Raw genomic sequence first — 16,340 nt, 5'->3', positions numbered from 1 at the left:
AGCAGGGCACCCAGTTGGTCACCTCTGGTACCAGGCACCCTCTCAGCTGCAATGCCTCCACATCCCAGTTGGGCAGGTTCTCTCCTCATCTTCAAAGGCTGACTCAAAATCAAATTTGGGAAACATGCTTCTTGCAAGGCTGCAGAGGGGGACCTGCACAAGGACATCCTGCGTCTTCATCACAAAATGCATCCTGGAGAGCTGAAGCTTCTCCAACAGCTCCTTCTGATGAGGGGGCTGGCACCGAGCAACAGGAGCTAAACATGGTGAGGGGGAGAAGAGCACACACTCTGGACCCTGCCTCCATCCTTTGGGAACAGGCAGATTAAAGTCAAATGAGCTGCTTTAATTCCAACACTTCCTAGCTTTTCAGAGATGAATTTTGCAGCTGTAGAAATGTTCCCTAAAAACAGACTGTGTTTGTACATGTGCATGCTTAAAATAACACACATTTGGGCATTTCAGAACAGAGACTGTCTTCGTATGTGTTTTTTCCACCAACAAGCAAGGTAACCCCACACTTAGCTAGGGAGCTTCAAGCAATAACCTGAAATATATATACAAGCAGACAGTAATACCTATCACATCCTCCCCTCAATAGCGGTAACTGTAGAGACTGGAGACTTTGGTACTGTGTAGGGCAGCAGATGAATTAGACAGGCTCACTCCTCCTTAAGCTCTCAAACAATCATGGTTTTCACCATCAGCACACACCGATTATCGTCACCTCATTCAAAGCAGCGTACAGCTGGTAACCTCATGTAGCAAAAGCCTGCAAGTTCAACACTAGCTGTCTAGAAATGCCTTCTACCACTTTTAAGCAGTATCCAAATTACAGGGGATAGTGTCATGTTATCACAGCTGTCAAGTGTGCAAAGGTCTGAGGGTGGGTGGAGTGAATTTTATCTTTCTCTCATTTCAGGAAGAGATGTCTCATCCAAACAGGGTCTAATTAAAAAGCAAGAGGCAGGCTGGTCAGTTTTATTTCAGAGATGAATACGGATTAGCTCTGTGCAATGACAGTGCAGACTTCTGCGCTGCTTCAACAGTTGATACACACTGTGAACTTAAGTAGGCTGCAGCAGTCTTGCTCTTCATATGCATTCTGTGTTTACTCATCATCCTCCCCCAACAACCTACTTCCTTTTCTGAAGGAACTTGTCTTTGCTTTTGCTTTCATAGCAATGGTCATGATGAAAGAGTGCTTACACCGAGAACTCAATTAGCCACTCATACACTTGCTACCATGTCCTCCTCAGCTGCACCCACACACTGTTCTCATTTAGCTCCCTTCATTGCATTAAAGCAGGAATAGGAACATCTCAAATTAGAGTCCTCCAAACACCACCCAATGCTTACAAACCACAGACCAGTCACTGCACTATGGGACATCCAGAAACAGACTGTGGGTTTTCTTTCTCAGCAAAAAGAAGGATTTGCTGTGTAATCAGAGGAAACAACCAGGTTTATTTCAGTTATGTACAATATACACAGTTTGGAGCTTGAACAGCCTGATGGTTGCCATTTACAAAGCAGACATTTTAGTAACACAGTGGTTTCTGCACCATTTCAATATAAGGTGTGTTATCTTTAGCCCTGATTTGTCAACACGATTTGCACAGCCATATACAATCCTTTCACAGGGTCAGTTTGCTCCCTAGCATCCCAATCCCACTTGTTGCCCCCACTTGCTCCAAGTAGCTGTTTCACAACTTGACTTGCTCCATGACACACTGAGAATCCAGAATGAAATTTGCTGTCCTGCTAAATGCCTGCCAAGGTTTTGTATTGCCTCAGTCATACTCCTAGCCCCTTTTCTCAAGCACTGAAGTGGTTTACCACAGGCTTCCCTGTGTCTTAAGGTGAATGTCTATCTCACAGCACAAGAAATCTTTCCCCATCTGTGCCTGATGTAAGGAATGGCTTTTCCTATCTACAAGCCCACTAAGAATTAACCAATTCACTTAGAGAAGAAAGGAACAAGATCCCACAACCCAGCTTTTGTCTGATTTATAACCCATTCGTGACCAAAAAGGAATACTGTATTCACAAAATACAGGATGTTGTGCAAGAGAAGTTTTTTTTTTTTCCCCTTCAGCTCTCATTTTTGACACAGTTTGTGTGCAGAAGTGAATCTTGGTGAAGACAGATGTGGTGGGGCACTATGTTGACTGTCTAAATGCACCTGGTGAATGAGAGAGATTTCTTTTTTAAAGTTATTCCCAGGGTCCTAAACCCATCAAAATTCTTTAGCCATGTACAAATACACAACATCACATGGTATTTACAACCTCCAGGTCATAAACACAGCCAGTACGAGAAGAAGGAGGAAAGGATAAAGAGAAAATATGAGGGGCGGCCTGAGCAGCTCCTATGTCCTCAGACAAATCTCGACAGCACAAAATACTGCAAGTCCTGAAACTCCTCAATCATTAACTTAATCTTCCAAGCTCTAGCAGGGTTTCAGAAGTCCTACAGACTCCCTGGAAGACAGGGCAGCAAGTGTCTGACTTTAGGACAGCAAAAGTAAAAGGCCTTTGCTCAAAGGGGAAACTGAAGTTTGGCAGTAACTTATCTCCTAATTTTTCCATACATTTATGCAGGAGGAGACAAAAATATTCAGCTGTCCATTTTTCACTGTAAATCTTAGATTAGCATAGCTGGAATTAAGTTTGATGCAATCTAAAGACAGGAGTGACAAACAGTGCATGTAGCAATGACTCTGAATAAATGTCTGCACATGAGGCATACATTTATTTTTCACTTCCTTTTTATTTTTTTTATCCCAAAGGAAAAAACAGTATCATTCAGAAGAGAAGGCAGCCAATTTGCAGGAACAGGAGTGCAGGACACTCGCATCACCTGCAGCAACTTTGGCAGAGTTGAGCATTACAACTTACTATTCTTCTTACCCTGAAGAGGAGCTGGCAGATAAATAAAAAGTACTAACTGCGTCAGCCTTAAAATTTAGGCATAGGGAGAATCACTGCACACACTGCTTACAAGCCAAACCATAAATGCACTGCACAGAATTTTACACATAAGCATACAGGGTACAGAGAAGGCTATCAGAAATTACCTTTTGGCTGGTAATAGCATTGCAAGCAAGCAATGGGTTTGCTAGGATGGAACAAGGGGCTGTTCTGTGAATCACCCAGAACTGTTGCTGGAGAAACAGCAGTCCCTTCCTACAAATCAAAAAATAAAGTAGTGCAAGTGAATAGAAAGGAGAAATAAGTTTGGGTTTAGGTTTAGCTTTGAGGTTTTTTTGTAGGCTGCTCCAACTTTCAGAATTTTGAAGAGAACCATTTTATTTGCACCTCTTAGAAGACACCCTCACCAATTTCACCATAAAGAGAACTAGGCTCAATTATCAGGAGATCGCTGGGGTGGAAAAGAGGGAGAAGTACACTCCGCTTAGCAACTCTGGCCTTCTGCTCACTGAACCAGGAAACAGTTGAACAGGTACATTTAGAAGTATGAAGACTGAGTCAGAAGACAATAGTTAAATAAATACCAGTTAAACCACATACCGTAGTCCTGTCTTGTAGTACTGGGAAATGAGTACCACTTACAGCTGTTCCAGATATTGCATCTACCTGCAAATATCCTGCTGGCTAGAGCTCATCACATATACTCTCACCAGCACTGTCAGTACTTTGCAAAACATTACGGACAAGAAAGAAAAAGAAAGTTAGCTTAATAAAGACTACAATAAACTAATTCTATGCTTAATCATCAAAAGTATATAATGCTTTGTTAGGGGATTATTTAGTTTTGATTATTTTTTTAAAAGCAGGTTATATGATTATAAAGTTAGTTGAGAATATATCTGCTTTTTTCAAATATTTTAAGCATTCAATTTCATGAACATAGAGCACTAATTATTAGCTTCTTTAATGTGGATTTTTTACAACAATTGCATAGCAGAGATCAGAAATCACAATGTTACAGAGGAATTGGGCACGCATTCACAACAAAAGCAATCACACTTTCATTACACAGTCCCAAATCCACATAAAAAAAAATTATATTGTCTTAAGACATCTGTATCTTAAGATATCTATATCAACTCCCTTTCAGCCATAATGAAAAATCATTACAGCTGGAGAAAGAAACAAGAAGAAAACTGCACTGACTTGGTGCTGGAGAACATTGGCCATTAAGATTTTGTCTTATGAAGAAAGAGATGAACACTTTATAATAATATCTAATCTGTAACTATTAAGATGGAAACTATACCTGTTTCCAAATGGATTCAACACATAAAAGAAATTTTTTTATAATTATTTGCTTCTGTTACCTGGCCAGCTTTTTTATTTGTTACTATCTCCCAGAAATTTTAACATCTCCAAATGCAAGTCCTTGATAAGTTACAGACAAAGGAAAGATTTCTTTCCTTTAATAGGGACAAAGGAGAGCATTGTTGAGATTCGTTATATACATACAATTAGCTGCATTGTGATGGAGATTAAAGGACAATGGGCCAACAGGTATAATTCCAGATTTTACAGCCTTGTCCTTTCCCATAATTATGTCTTAAAATTGAATTTCAGTTAACATATTCACAATACCAACATCTACTAATGTTTTGCATATACTTAAGAGATGGTTTCAATTATTTTAACATGGGTGTGGCAATACATTTATTTTATCATTGATCATTAAAGTTCAATTTAATAGTATTATAGTGTACTTTTTCAGTTGGTTTCAAGAAGAGTTTTAAAACTAGTACAAGGTCTATTAGAAGAATAACTGGCTAGTCTATTGTCACTTAAAAAAAAAAAAAGCTAAACTAAACAAATTTTCACAAAAATCTTCCCATTTTTTCTTCCACCTCAAAAATATTTCCAGAAATAAGATTTTGAACTGCAGAGAGACACTGAAAAAAGAAAGTATTCTCATTCTGCAGATGTTAAAGCTGCCCCTTTAACTCATGTGAGAGTATGTCAGCTTCTTCAACTGTCAGATACATCTCTTGGAAATTCCCAGTTTAAAATATCAGGCTTGTGTCTGTGGCTGCACAGTATGCCAGCTAAAAAGGCCACATCCTGACCTCAAAGCTGAACTGCTTATTCCTCCCTGATGCCCAGCTGCAAGGAACTAGATCTTAGAGGTGAATACCCCTCAAGAGAATTACACAAACCAAATTAAAGTTAATGAACTTCCCCAAAGAAAGAGGTTGCTTTTGGGTTTGTTTTTTTCTTCTAGTTTTCTTGAAGATACACATTTACACAGACTGTGGGAACAAAACTGTGTCTACACTTCTTGTATTTCCCCTGTACAAAAAAAAGTATAAATCCATAGGAGGTGAAACCATCAAAGACCTCAGTTAACCAGGCACAGCCTACTTTGCAAAAAAAGTAAATTACATTGGAATCAACCAGAACAAGTATACTTTAGTAAGTATTGAAATCCAAGCCTAGTGTTAGAAGTGGCTGATCCTACAAGAAGACTGAAAGAACACTTGAATTAGAAAGCATAATTCATGTAGCAGGAAAGCCATGATCTGTCAATTCCTCCAAATCTAAATTTGGTTATCAATAGGTGATTATGATGTGCGTGGCACCAAGATTACATTAGAATTCCCATATCTGCTTTCACTGGAGAAAAATAATTAAAGAAAACAAAATTTGATGACCTAAAAGGACCCTACCAAATTACCATTTTATTCCCCCCTCAGTTTGAAGCATTTATAGGTATATAAAGTTCCCACAGCACTGGAGAAAATAACTGAGCATGATCACAAAAGGAGGAAAATCATAAACTCCCTTAATTAACATAATACAATTTTGCATATGTAAATTTGATGCCAGCCACAGGCACCCATTTTTTCCTTTCACACTAGCTGTCAGAACAAGTCGCATTTTAATGTTTAAAAAATACACTGAAACCATGTCATGCCTAATACTGTTAATAAAACCACTGGCAAGGCTGAGTCAAAATCTTTTGGTGGCTCTACAGTGCTACTTTCTCCTACAATGAAACTACTAATGTGCACTCCTTTCACCTGCATCCCAGAGAGTAACGGTGGACACCCTTCTCTTTCGCAGCCAAAAGCTGCACCTTGGTCTCATCCTAGCATCCTCCTTGCTCTCTCCACTTCGAAACACAAATCAGAGGGAATCAGCTGGCTAAGCCTCTGCGGGCATGAGGAAGCCCTGGGGAGGACAGGCAGCAAAAAGAGGCAACCTCCATTTATCTGCAGGGACTACTGACATCACAGGCACAACAAGCACTAGAGAGAGGCAGCAGGAAGCTTTCACAGTCTGCAGTATCACAGATGGTCGAGTGCGTTGCTGCCTATGCAGGTTGTCCTGCCCCAAAACTTAGCTGCATCTTTCTCTGGCCACAACCTGCTGACCATCCTTTGCAGCATCCTCCTGTCTCATGAGGCAGTACAGCACTCCAGAGCCAACACTCTGGCTGGGCACCCACCTGCCCGTTGCATGCCACTCTCCTTATTTCCAGGGACAGAGTTGGCAGAAATTGTAATTGGAAAATGAGGACTCAAAACCAGATATTAGAAATAATAGGTCACTGCTGGCAAGTCTATGTGTATATATAACAAAATAAACAAGGAAGCTTATTGAAAATGCCCTAACAGAATCCAAGTTCACAAGCTACAGTCTCTCAATGACCAGGGACAGGCTGGGCTTCTACAAAGCTGATTTGCACAAATAACCCCTCTTTAGAGAGCAGTGCCATTCAAGCTAGGTTAAACCCAGCTTCTTACAAGCTGGCAGACAAAAAAACTCTATCAAAATATTACCAAAAGGAAGTAAGGAATTAATCTGAGAATACATCTAATGACAGCCAGCTGTGTTTTAGATACAAACTGTAAAATCCTAACAATGAAAAGCTCCCAGGCACTTAAATCCCTCGTCTCACCTGGGCTGTGACAGCAGAGAGGGCACCAGCACCTTCCGGCTCAAAGGAGAACCACTCACGGAGCCCGGGCCAGATGTCACCCTCGCCCTTTCTCAAACACCCACAGTCTCCAACGTGGATATGCTGAGAGACTGCATCTGCTTACCAGGCCACAACAGACAGACTAATTTACAATACAACTCCAGACCTGACGTTCAAGTCTTCACTTGATGTTTTTGCCGTCTCAGAAGCAGAAATTTCTTACCTTCAAGAGCAGAAAGTGGTGAAGTTCACACAAATTATTCCTCAATCCCTGGCCCATATGGTGTACAGTAAGCAGTACTACAGTACATAACATTCTCCTGAACACCACAAAGCCAAACCAATCAACCAAAAGACCATGAAGTCTTTCCAATAAACACCCAACCCAACATTTAACCCCCCCACACACACTCTAAAGTTTAAAGTAGAACTCCAGATGCAGTACACAACAAGTATTTTGCATTCATTAGGAATTCACCAAAGACATACTATGTATTTCTTTTATTCGTTTGGTTTTGCTAAGACTGGACAAAATAATGAGAAAAGTCCAGAGTGCACCAAACAAACAGGAGGAACAAGAAGAATAGGAAAAGGAAACTAAGAACAAGCAGATGTGTAGCACTGGAGAAGAAGAGATGTCTAATTGGCTAGGAGAGCTTAAAGGTAATCCTTACAGTGGTCACTTATCCTCCAAATTAGGACTCTAATTAAACACAGGCCTTGGCCTCCTTCTCTACACACACCAACTTGGTCTGAAGTACCACCTAAAGCCAAGACCAGTTATAAACCCCACAGGGCTGGTACCAAAGCAGATGCCAACATCATTCCTCCCCATTTGTAGCTGTAGGTACAATTTCCTCTATTCTGCAACACAGTTAAAAACAGTTTCCTTTTCTCCCATTACATTTCTACAGTTGGAAAAAAGAAGCTTTTATGTGTCAGCCCTAGGTGTCTCAGATAAGTCACAGAGGGAAGAGACTGATGGTTAGACTGTGTGGCTTCTAATACCAAGGGATTCTTCCAATTTCCTGGCAATGGTAGGAAAACAATCATACATTCAGTGACACGCCAGATACTGACAACATTTACGGAAAGACATGAACACTACTCTGTTGCCCTGCCTTTTCCACCTAGTGACCATGAATGGCATAGAAGATAACTAAACGAGGCCACAGTTTTATCAATCCAGCTCTGGTTGGACCATATGTACGTGTCCACTTTCTGGATTAGAGAAATACCTTTCCCACTTAATTTTGGATTTTTCTCCTGGAATTTTGGATTAATAGCCCCAGGAGGCCTGTTTATGTGCAGATACATTTGGGAACAGCTGGAAAGCACTTCAAGAAAAGCCTTGGTGCAGTCTTCCAGAGAAGCGCATCTGTTTTGCTCTTTTCTTCCTGCACATGCCCGATCACTCTTTCCCCCCACACGCTGCTTTCTAATGTTTCATATTAACACATGCTCACCTACACTTCTTTGTCTTTTACCCCCCATAATTAAAGTCCTCCCCTGCACAGTCATCCCCTGCTGAAAGTTAATTTCTTACTGATGGTTCCATCTAAGGCATGGTTCTCTTTCACTCTCCCCTTTGTACACAGCAGTAGGCCCTCTCTGCTACAGAAAATTCAACTAGCTCTTCCTACAGTTCAAGCGACCTTTCATGATGCTCAAGGTACTATTTACATTCACATTTTGGAATCTAACTAAAAGCAGTGGCATCAGGCTAACAACCAGATATGCAACCAGTGACTGTTTTAATAGCTTCTCTCTCCTTTGCTCATATCAGGAATCTTCTTTCAATCAGTCAAACAAAAAAAAAAAAAAAAACAAATTAACAACATGAGACAGGTTTCATACCTACAAACATCAAATTCCCAGACCCCAACCACTCTCTAACACTTGCTCTATGATACATTGTAATTCTAGTAGGAAGAAGGAAATACATAAATTAAAATTATATGGATTATGCCCTAAGCAATAAATAACCAAAGATTTCTTTAGAACAGTAGCAATTTCTCTCTCTCATATTTAAAAACTCCAACAAAAAAAAATTTACATGCCATGAAAATCCTCAACAAAGACTTGCATGTAGCTCACATAATTGAGGAAGTACTAATAATAGCGTGGCTGTTTGCACAGACAACATTTCCACTGTGGGCCTGAATACTGATCTCAAACATGCAGAAGAAGATATTTTGTTGTGTGTTGCTTGCTGAAGACTAAAATCAAAGTATTGGAAACCATCTGAATGTGCTGGAATGTGCAGTTGGCCTATGCAGCTAAGGAAGCACTACACACATCCATGTCACATTGAAACAAAGCATCTACTGCGTATGGCAGAAGGTGTTCCTGTTGCACACATGAAAGTAACCTGTGTTACAGCTTTAAACAAAAACAAAAGCCTTTTCATTTCAGCATCAACTGTCAGTCATCACAGAAAAATAACTTGTCCTGACAGGTCAGAAGTATATTTCTAAGCTCCTCTGACACAAGCAACAGTCCACAGCCACAGCTTCTCCTTGTGGTCTATGCTACATAAGTCCAAGCCTGCTCAGGTCTCCAGATCAGTGAAGGTATTTGCCAACTGGTACCTAAACTTTATTTTTTTTCTTTCACGTGCTAAAGATTACCCAGAATAATTTCACAAATGAAAATTTAGAGTACCATACAAGAGAAGAACCAATGAGGATGATTAACAGTGATCAATACATAGCAAAAATTCACTGACATGCAAAATATGTATATGGCAAGCCCTCATTTCAGATATGATGATGCTTCATTTAAACTCTTCAGCTGGAAATCTGGTTCAGTAATTAAGTCATAATCCTATAAAATTGACTCTCACAGTATCAGTCTGAGTTCTGTGCGCAGAATAAGCTGTAAGAACAACCTACTAGGTCCACATAAAAGGCATTTATAACTGTAAGGACCAAAACCCTTGCATAGTAGATGTTATGTTGTCGTGTCACTAATATGACCATCCTCAACTCATTAGCTCCCACAAAAACACAGAGCAAGGTTTGTTGTTTAACAACTCCAACCTGGCCCACTATGCTGTAATTCATTAAAAATAAGGAAGATGCTTATCCTTGAGTAAAGGACACCACAGAAAGATCATATGACTGTCACACCACTCAGGAGCTGCCATGACACAGCCGTTCCACAGCTTGGGATGCTTCCCAGTCCTTGTGTATGTTCAGGCCAACAATGCCGCCTGTGTTAGAAACACAGTCCCTTTACCAACTCCACAATCATCGGAAGGGCAAGGTGGAGGCCAGATCCAGCCAAGAGCCACTTCCACCCACCTTGCTGCGTTTTCTCTCATGATCTAGCAGGGAGACCACAGGCAAGAGGCAAGAAGTCTTACTGGTAATACATGAAGTCCAGATCATGCCACATGCCAGACAGTTTTGTCAGCTGCTGGCATCTTACATCAACTAAATACCTCACCAGATATTCCCAGTCTGCGCTCCATACCTGCACACATGCCACACCATGAGCTACAGTGGCCAACTCTCACATCTGCCTTAATCTGAGCAAAGAACACACCACAGAGCAAAACTGTTCCGTATTAGAGACCATCCTCATTTTCAGAGGGCAAGACCACATGAACACTACTTGGAACAGGTGACAAGGCTTTTGACCTTAGACCAAACATTCCCTCCAAGGAAGACTTTATTCTGCATCCTTATTGCTCACCTTAATGAGCTATATAAAAAACCCACAATTTTCTCACATAAGTGAACACACCAAAACTTAGTGTTTTCAAATGAATGATTTGCAGAATCACACCACTAGCGATAACTTGGATGTCCTATTCCTCTAAGAAAAAAGCTCCTATGGGGCCTTCCCCCCCGCAACCTCTCTCTGTAGAGACAAAGTGCTCCTAATGTTCAAAACTCTACAAGGTGCTGCTGATCAGCACCAGTTAAGAGGTTTTGTGAACTAATACCTCCTTGCACCAGCCTTCACATAGAGAGGTGCACCTGAAGTCACAACTGAGGCTATCAAATACTGCAGTCTTCCCAATTTTCAGTCCATGACACCATGAACTGGGGAGCTCCCATACAAAATTCTGAGCCACACCAACGTTAGCAGATCTGGCTTGTGTGCTGTAGCATGTTGATGGGAACTCTGATATTATCAGTGGATGACAGGACCTACTACTCTAGGGTCCCACAGGGAGCCAGTGGGATGCACAGCTGGGTCCCAAGATGGTGAGTACATAAATGTAACAATATGTAATTGATGAGAGGGTCTAACTTTCTTTATTATTATTAATCATACATCACACCAATTATGAGCCAGTCTTAGAGGGCGGGTAGATCACTATGTCACAAGATTTCATACGCTGCTTGAGAAGAAAAACTAAAAACAATAGAGGTCATGGCTGGCAGATCCTCACAATCCTCATACAAAGGCTCCTCTGCTTCAACCACGTAAGGTTCCTGTTGCCTGGACAAGCCTGCAAGGCTATACCCAAGAACAATCCAGGCCTTCCCTGAGCTTTTCCAAAATGAGGGAGTACTGTGATTCCGGAGTCAGCCTTAGCTCTTATTCAGAAGAGATTTTTAAACCTAGGCTTGGTACAACAGAGATGGAATGACAAAACATTGCAAGGTACCCCAAACTGAATGAGACATAAAAGGAAGAGGAGCCAAAGGTTTAGAGTAACCATTAGCTGTAATCACAAACTGATGGCACTGCAAGATAAGGAAAAGAATAGTTACAAATCTAGAAGAGTGGTATAGTTCTGCTCTGTAGCTCTAAGGGTGGGACAGAAACACAGCCCAGAAGGAACTGTTACTCCTGCAGATTACTGAACACCTTGGTCCATACCAAAACACGTCCACACTTCTGTAGTGGAAACCATTGAGGCAGAGAGGCCAAGCAGGCCCATCTGAAAGCTAAAGTTCAGCAAGCCCCAAAACATTAGAGTTCACAGCAGTAACAAAACCTTTCTACAGGAATGTGAGAAAGGTATCAGCAGAGAGAAACTTGGGGTGAAAGTCTATGCCAGCATGCAATGAGTAGGTCACCTGGCAAATGATTCTGATTTCCATCACTCAAAGGTGTTCTTGGAAGAATATCTGCAACACACTCGGGCAGGCACAGAGAAAGGGTTGAAGCAAAGTGTGCTGGCAGAGGCCTCCTGATGACCTACAGCCCTACATCCCCACATCCCCAGATCTGTTCTCTCTGCACCACGATGGGATTTTCCCGTGAAAACTCCACACGGCTCCTGAAGGCTGTATCCCAATGGGTGATGTGCACCACCAGCATGGGCAATGTACAAATAACATATTACTAATTAACCAGCAGCGACAAGACGAATGCAGGCTACAGTAATCAGTGAGGAGACAGGAGCCGTCCCGGCTCTACGTAAGGCAGCTTTCAGCGAGGTAAACAACCGGGGCAGCCCCGTGCCCCGAAAGGAGCCACACGGCTGTACCACAGGGCCTTACCCTCACCACATCCCCAGCGGTGCCGGCCAGCGGTCGCTCCACGCTGCTGCCAGGCGGGGCTCAGACCCCAACGGCAGGCGCAGAGCCGGGGGAGGCCGAGGCCACGGGGATCCCGCCAGCCGCCCGCCCTAGGTGAGCGCCGCCTCCACCGGGCCACGCCGCAGCACCCCCCGCTTCCCCTTCTGTGCCAGGGCGGCAGCGGCAACGCCGCTGCGGGACAAAGCCCGAGCACGGCCACACACGTGCCCCATCGGCTGCACACCTACCGGAGCAGCGGCCACCGCCGCCGAGGCAGCTCCCAGCGAGGGCAGGTGCGGCAGCCAGCGACCGCGGCACAGCAGAACCCCCGCCTCCCGCGCTCTACGCCGCCACCCGCACCGCGGTCTCACCTCGGCCAGCAGCAGCAGCAGCAGCAGGCAGGGCAGGGGCAGCAGCCGCCTCATGGTGGCGGAGAGCGCTCCCCGCTGCGCGCACGGCCGCTCAGCCCTACGCCGCCTCCCCCGGAGACATGGCCGGGCTGCGCGCCTCGCACCGCCCGGCAGCCCACCCCTTCACCGCCCTCACAGGCGGCAGCGGTGGCGGCGCCTCAGTCTCCCGGCGCTCCCTCTAGCGCTCCGTGACGGGAAAGGCGCGTTCTTTAGAGCCGCCAGTGAGGGGAAAGCCCTGGGCGGGCCGGAGTGAGGGGCGAGCAGCACTGCCGCCTGCCGAGGGCTGGGCTGGTCACATCCCTCCGCCGCCACTCCCGCCAGCCTTTCACCCGGGGCGTAAATGGCCGTCTTGCCCGGCCGGGGGGGAGGGTCGCGGCTGACGCTTCCGCGCCTTCACCCCTCCCGCTCGGCATCTGACATGTCCTCCCGCAGGACCAGGCGAGAAAGTGGCTCTCACGGAAAGTTTGCCAGCCTTCCTGCACGCCCTGTGGGGAAGCGGCGCCGCGGGACGGGCCCCACCGCCCGCCCCGGCATTGGAGTGGCGCTCAGCGATGGGCGATAAGCCGCCGGTGGTAAAATGAAGTAAATCCAGGCCTCGGGGTCCTCTACTACTCTCCACTCTGCTGGCGAGAGGGGAGAGCGGCCACGGCCCCACACGGCCCCTCGGGGGCCCGGGCGGGTGAGGGGCACTGAGTGGCTCCGCTTATTGTGCTATTCATCACCCATAGGCAGTCGCCCCAAGAAGTTCTGTCCCTCTCCGGGCACTGGTTTAGACATGTTTAGTTCATGTCATCAAAAAGGACATGACAGCATGAAACACAATCATTTTTATAACCTTAACTTAATTCCCAGGATAATGCACTGTTTCACACTCATTCATCTTGGATAAGGGAAAAGGAGAAACAGGGTCAGCTTACATAGCATATCTTTAATTATGGAAACACTGGCAGTCTTATTTTTCTCAAGAGTTTTGAGATCACATGTTTGTAATTTCCCTGTCTTTCCTGAGCCCTCAAAACATGTGCATAGCATTAGGAAGCAACTATTTCCACAGGAGTTCATGGGAAGACTCACAAGAATAAGGGCATTGGCATTGTTCAGCCTCAAGAAGGCTCCAGGGAGACCTTATTGTGGCCTTCCAATACTTGAAGGGAGCTCTTGAGAAAGACAGGACAGACTTTTTAGCGGGGGCTGTTATGATAGGGCAAGGGGTAATGGTTTTAAGCTGAAACAGGGCAGATTCAGACTAGATGTAAGGAAGAAATTTTTTACAATGAGGTTGGTAAAACACTGACGCAGATTTCCCAGAGAGATGGTAGATGCCCAGTCCCTGGAAACATTCAAGGTGAGGCTGGACAGTGTTCTGAGCAACCTACTCTAGTTGAAGATGTCCCTGTTCATTGTAGGGAGGCTGGACTAGAAGACCTTTAAAGGTCCCTTCCAACCAAAACTATTCCATGATTCTGTAAAGTCATGCACACGCCTTGCTGCTTGGGAAGCCAAGACTTAGGTTTGGAGTTAGATAAACAATGTGGGAGCATCCCTTCGTATCAATAGGATTTGTAGGAATAATTATTTCAGAAAAGTACTTTTACAATGTTAGGGAGCATTCAAATAAGGAAATAAACACTATAAAAAAAAACACTAATAAACTCACCTTTTCTACACTTTCCATTTAGCACAAAGCACCTGAGGATTATTTTCCAGTGGTTTCCTCCTGGTAAACCACACACATGCCAGAAGTCTCACTGGCTGCAGTGAAGTTGTTATGCTGAGATACCTTCTGCAGAACAAACCCTGCCATTCAGAAATTACAGTTCTGACTCTTAAAAAAAAAAAAAAATTCTTTGTTGCAGCTCCTTGTGCCTGGGCAGAGCCCAGTGGTTCTAAGTTGCCAAACTGCAGCTTCTGGCCAGGCAGGGTCTCACTTGCATCTAAAACACAACCAACCACCTTTGTTGTGGAAGATCAGGGTTGCACTGCACAGCTGCACTTGAGCAATCATACTTGGTCAACCTTGGCTCCAACTCAGTGAGAACAACATGGCTTTTTTAATTGCATGCCTTTCCAGTACAACAACCTAGTAACTACTCCAGTTACCTCTGAAATTCAGTGTGAATCTCTCCAGTGATTTAAGCACTGATGGCAGCCAGCCCTGAGAGAGAAAACTAAAAAAAAAAAAGAAACTAAAAAAAAAAAATGCACTGAGACAGCCAGAAGTGGGATTCTGACCTTTCTGACCTGTTGAAATGTGTAAGTATTTTCAAGCTGATGTTGCCATCCTCAAACTCTATGTCCCTGGACTCTGAAGTTCACTCATTCTTCTTTCCTTAATATGGCACATGACCCAGCTTAGAAGCAAGGGCACTGTGTTTCTCAGGCTATGTTAATTCCTTACTCCAGAGGGGAGCTGGGCAGCTACACCAATATTACAAGAAGCTAAAGTTCTTTCACCACACCATGTTTGTCTGGATCCAGTATAGCTGGTGGGGCTTTTCACATACAAGCTACATGGAATCTGTGATTTACTACTTTTTCAGACACCACTTTGTGGCTGAGTCCTCACAACTACTCATATGTCAAGTACTTGAACCAGGAGGCCTACAAAGTTCTGGGAGACAGTGTCAATTCTGGAGTTTCCAAAATAGTAGAGGGCTACATTATATTTGCTTGCAGAAATATCTATAGAGAGTATTTCTAGGACTGTAGTATAAAATGACCTTAATGCATCTCTTTAATTATAACCATAACTACTGCCAGTCACCAGTAGGATTTATACATACTAGGTTAAACTGGCAGAAAGAGACCACAGGAGGCTTGTTACTGGTTTAGGGTGCATCTCTATTACCAGACCTCAAGGAAAGGACTAACTCCTTTCCAGAGATGTTTCTTAGGTGCAGGAAATATGCTTATATCAGGGACATAGCTGTGTCTGCACTGAATGAGTGAGCTACCAAGATTCATGGATATATGAATAAGCTCAGATATGCTGAAGAGGATGGTCACAAAAATAGAAAAAAGTGCCAAGAAACACAGGGCACTAAAAAGTGTAGTTATTTTGTAACATAACACAGAACTGTGATTTCCATTTGATTCATTGAAAAAAAAAAAAACCAACAACCTAGTAGCAATCGAATATTTTTTTGTAGGTTCGGGTTCTGATGGAATGTTTGCCTTCTCCAGAGTGTTTAAAACTCTTAGAGGAATGTTCCAAAAAGCTTTTTTGATTAGATTTTGAGAGCTCTGTGGAGAAAGAATCACATGTGTACCTGATTGCTTCCTTGGATCAATGCCCCTGCCCTTTATAGCATGCTCTGGTTGACTTCACATGCTGAAAATAGAAAAGACAAATTAAAAGCCAGATTTTTTTAAAGTCTTCCAGGTGTTAATTGCTCAGCAGCAATAACCATCACAACACAAATAATTTCCTAGGAATTAGAGGCTCAAGGTTGCATTTCAGGCCACAGGCTCTTCACAGCTTGTTACTAATCTGCTGAAAATTCCCTGAATTAGAACTGTTTTTGCCTAATTGTTT

General features: G+C 43.5%; 1 protein-coding gene across 6 annotated transcripts in view; it reads right to left on the bottom strand.

The window, feature by feature from the left end:
* Positions 1–12,961, bottom strand: part of PTPRJ (protein tyrosine phosphatase receptor type J) — a 71,094-nt gene extending 58,133 nt beyond the window's left edge. For 3 of the 6 annotated variants that reach the window (XM_057412770.1, XM_057412768.1, XM_057412769.1), the window contains exon 1: positions 12,767–12,961. In XM_057412770.1, the coding sequence (XP_057268753.1) occupies positions 12,767–12,820 (54 nt within the window). In that variant the 5' untranslated portion in view covers positions 12,821–12,961. The remainder of the gene's footprint in view (positions 1–12,766) is intronic. The other 3 variants (XM_057412764.1, XM_057412767.1, XM_057412765.1) reach the window with 1 other exon arrangement.
* Positions 12,962–16,340: the final 3,379 nt, after the last annotated feature.

This window comes from Pezoporus wallicus, unplaced genomic scaffold, assembly GCF_028554395.1.
Source record: "Pezoporus wallicus isolate ANWC-B61680 ecotype Strahan unplaced genomic scaffold, APGP_CSIRO_Pwel_v1 scaffold_6885, whole genome shotgun sequence".
NCBI classification, from domain to species: domain Eukaryota; kingdom Metazoa; phylum Chordata; class Aves; order Psittaciformes; family Psittacidae; genus Pezoporus; species Pezoporus wallicus.
This window is presented reverse-complemented; position numbering and strand designations above follow the sequence as displayed.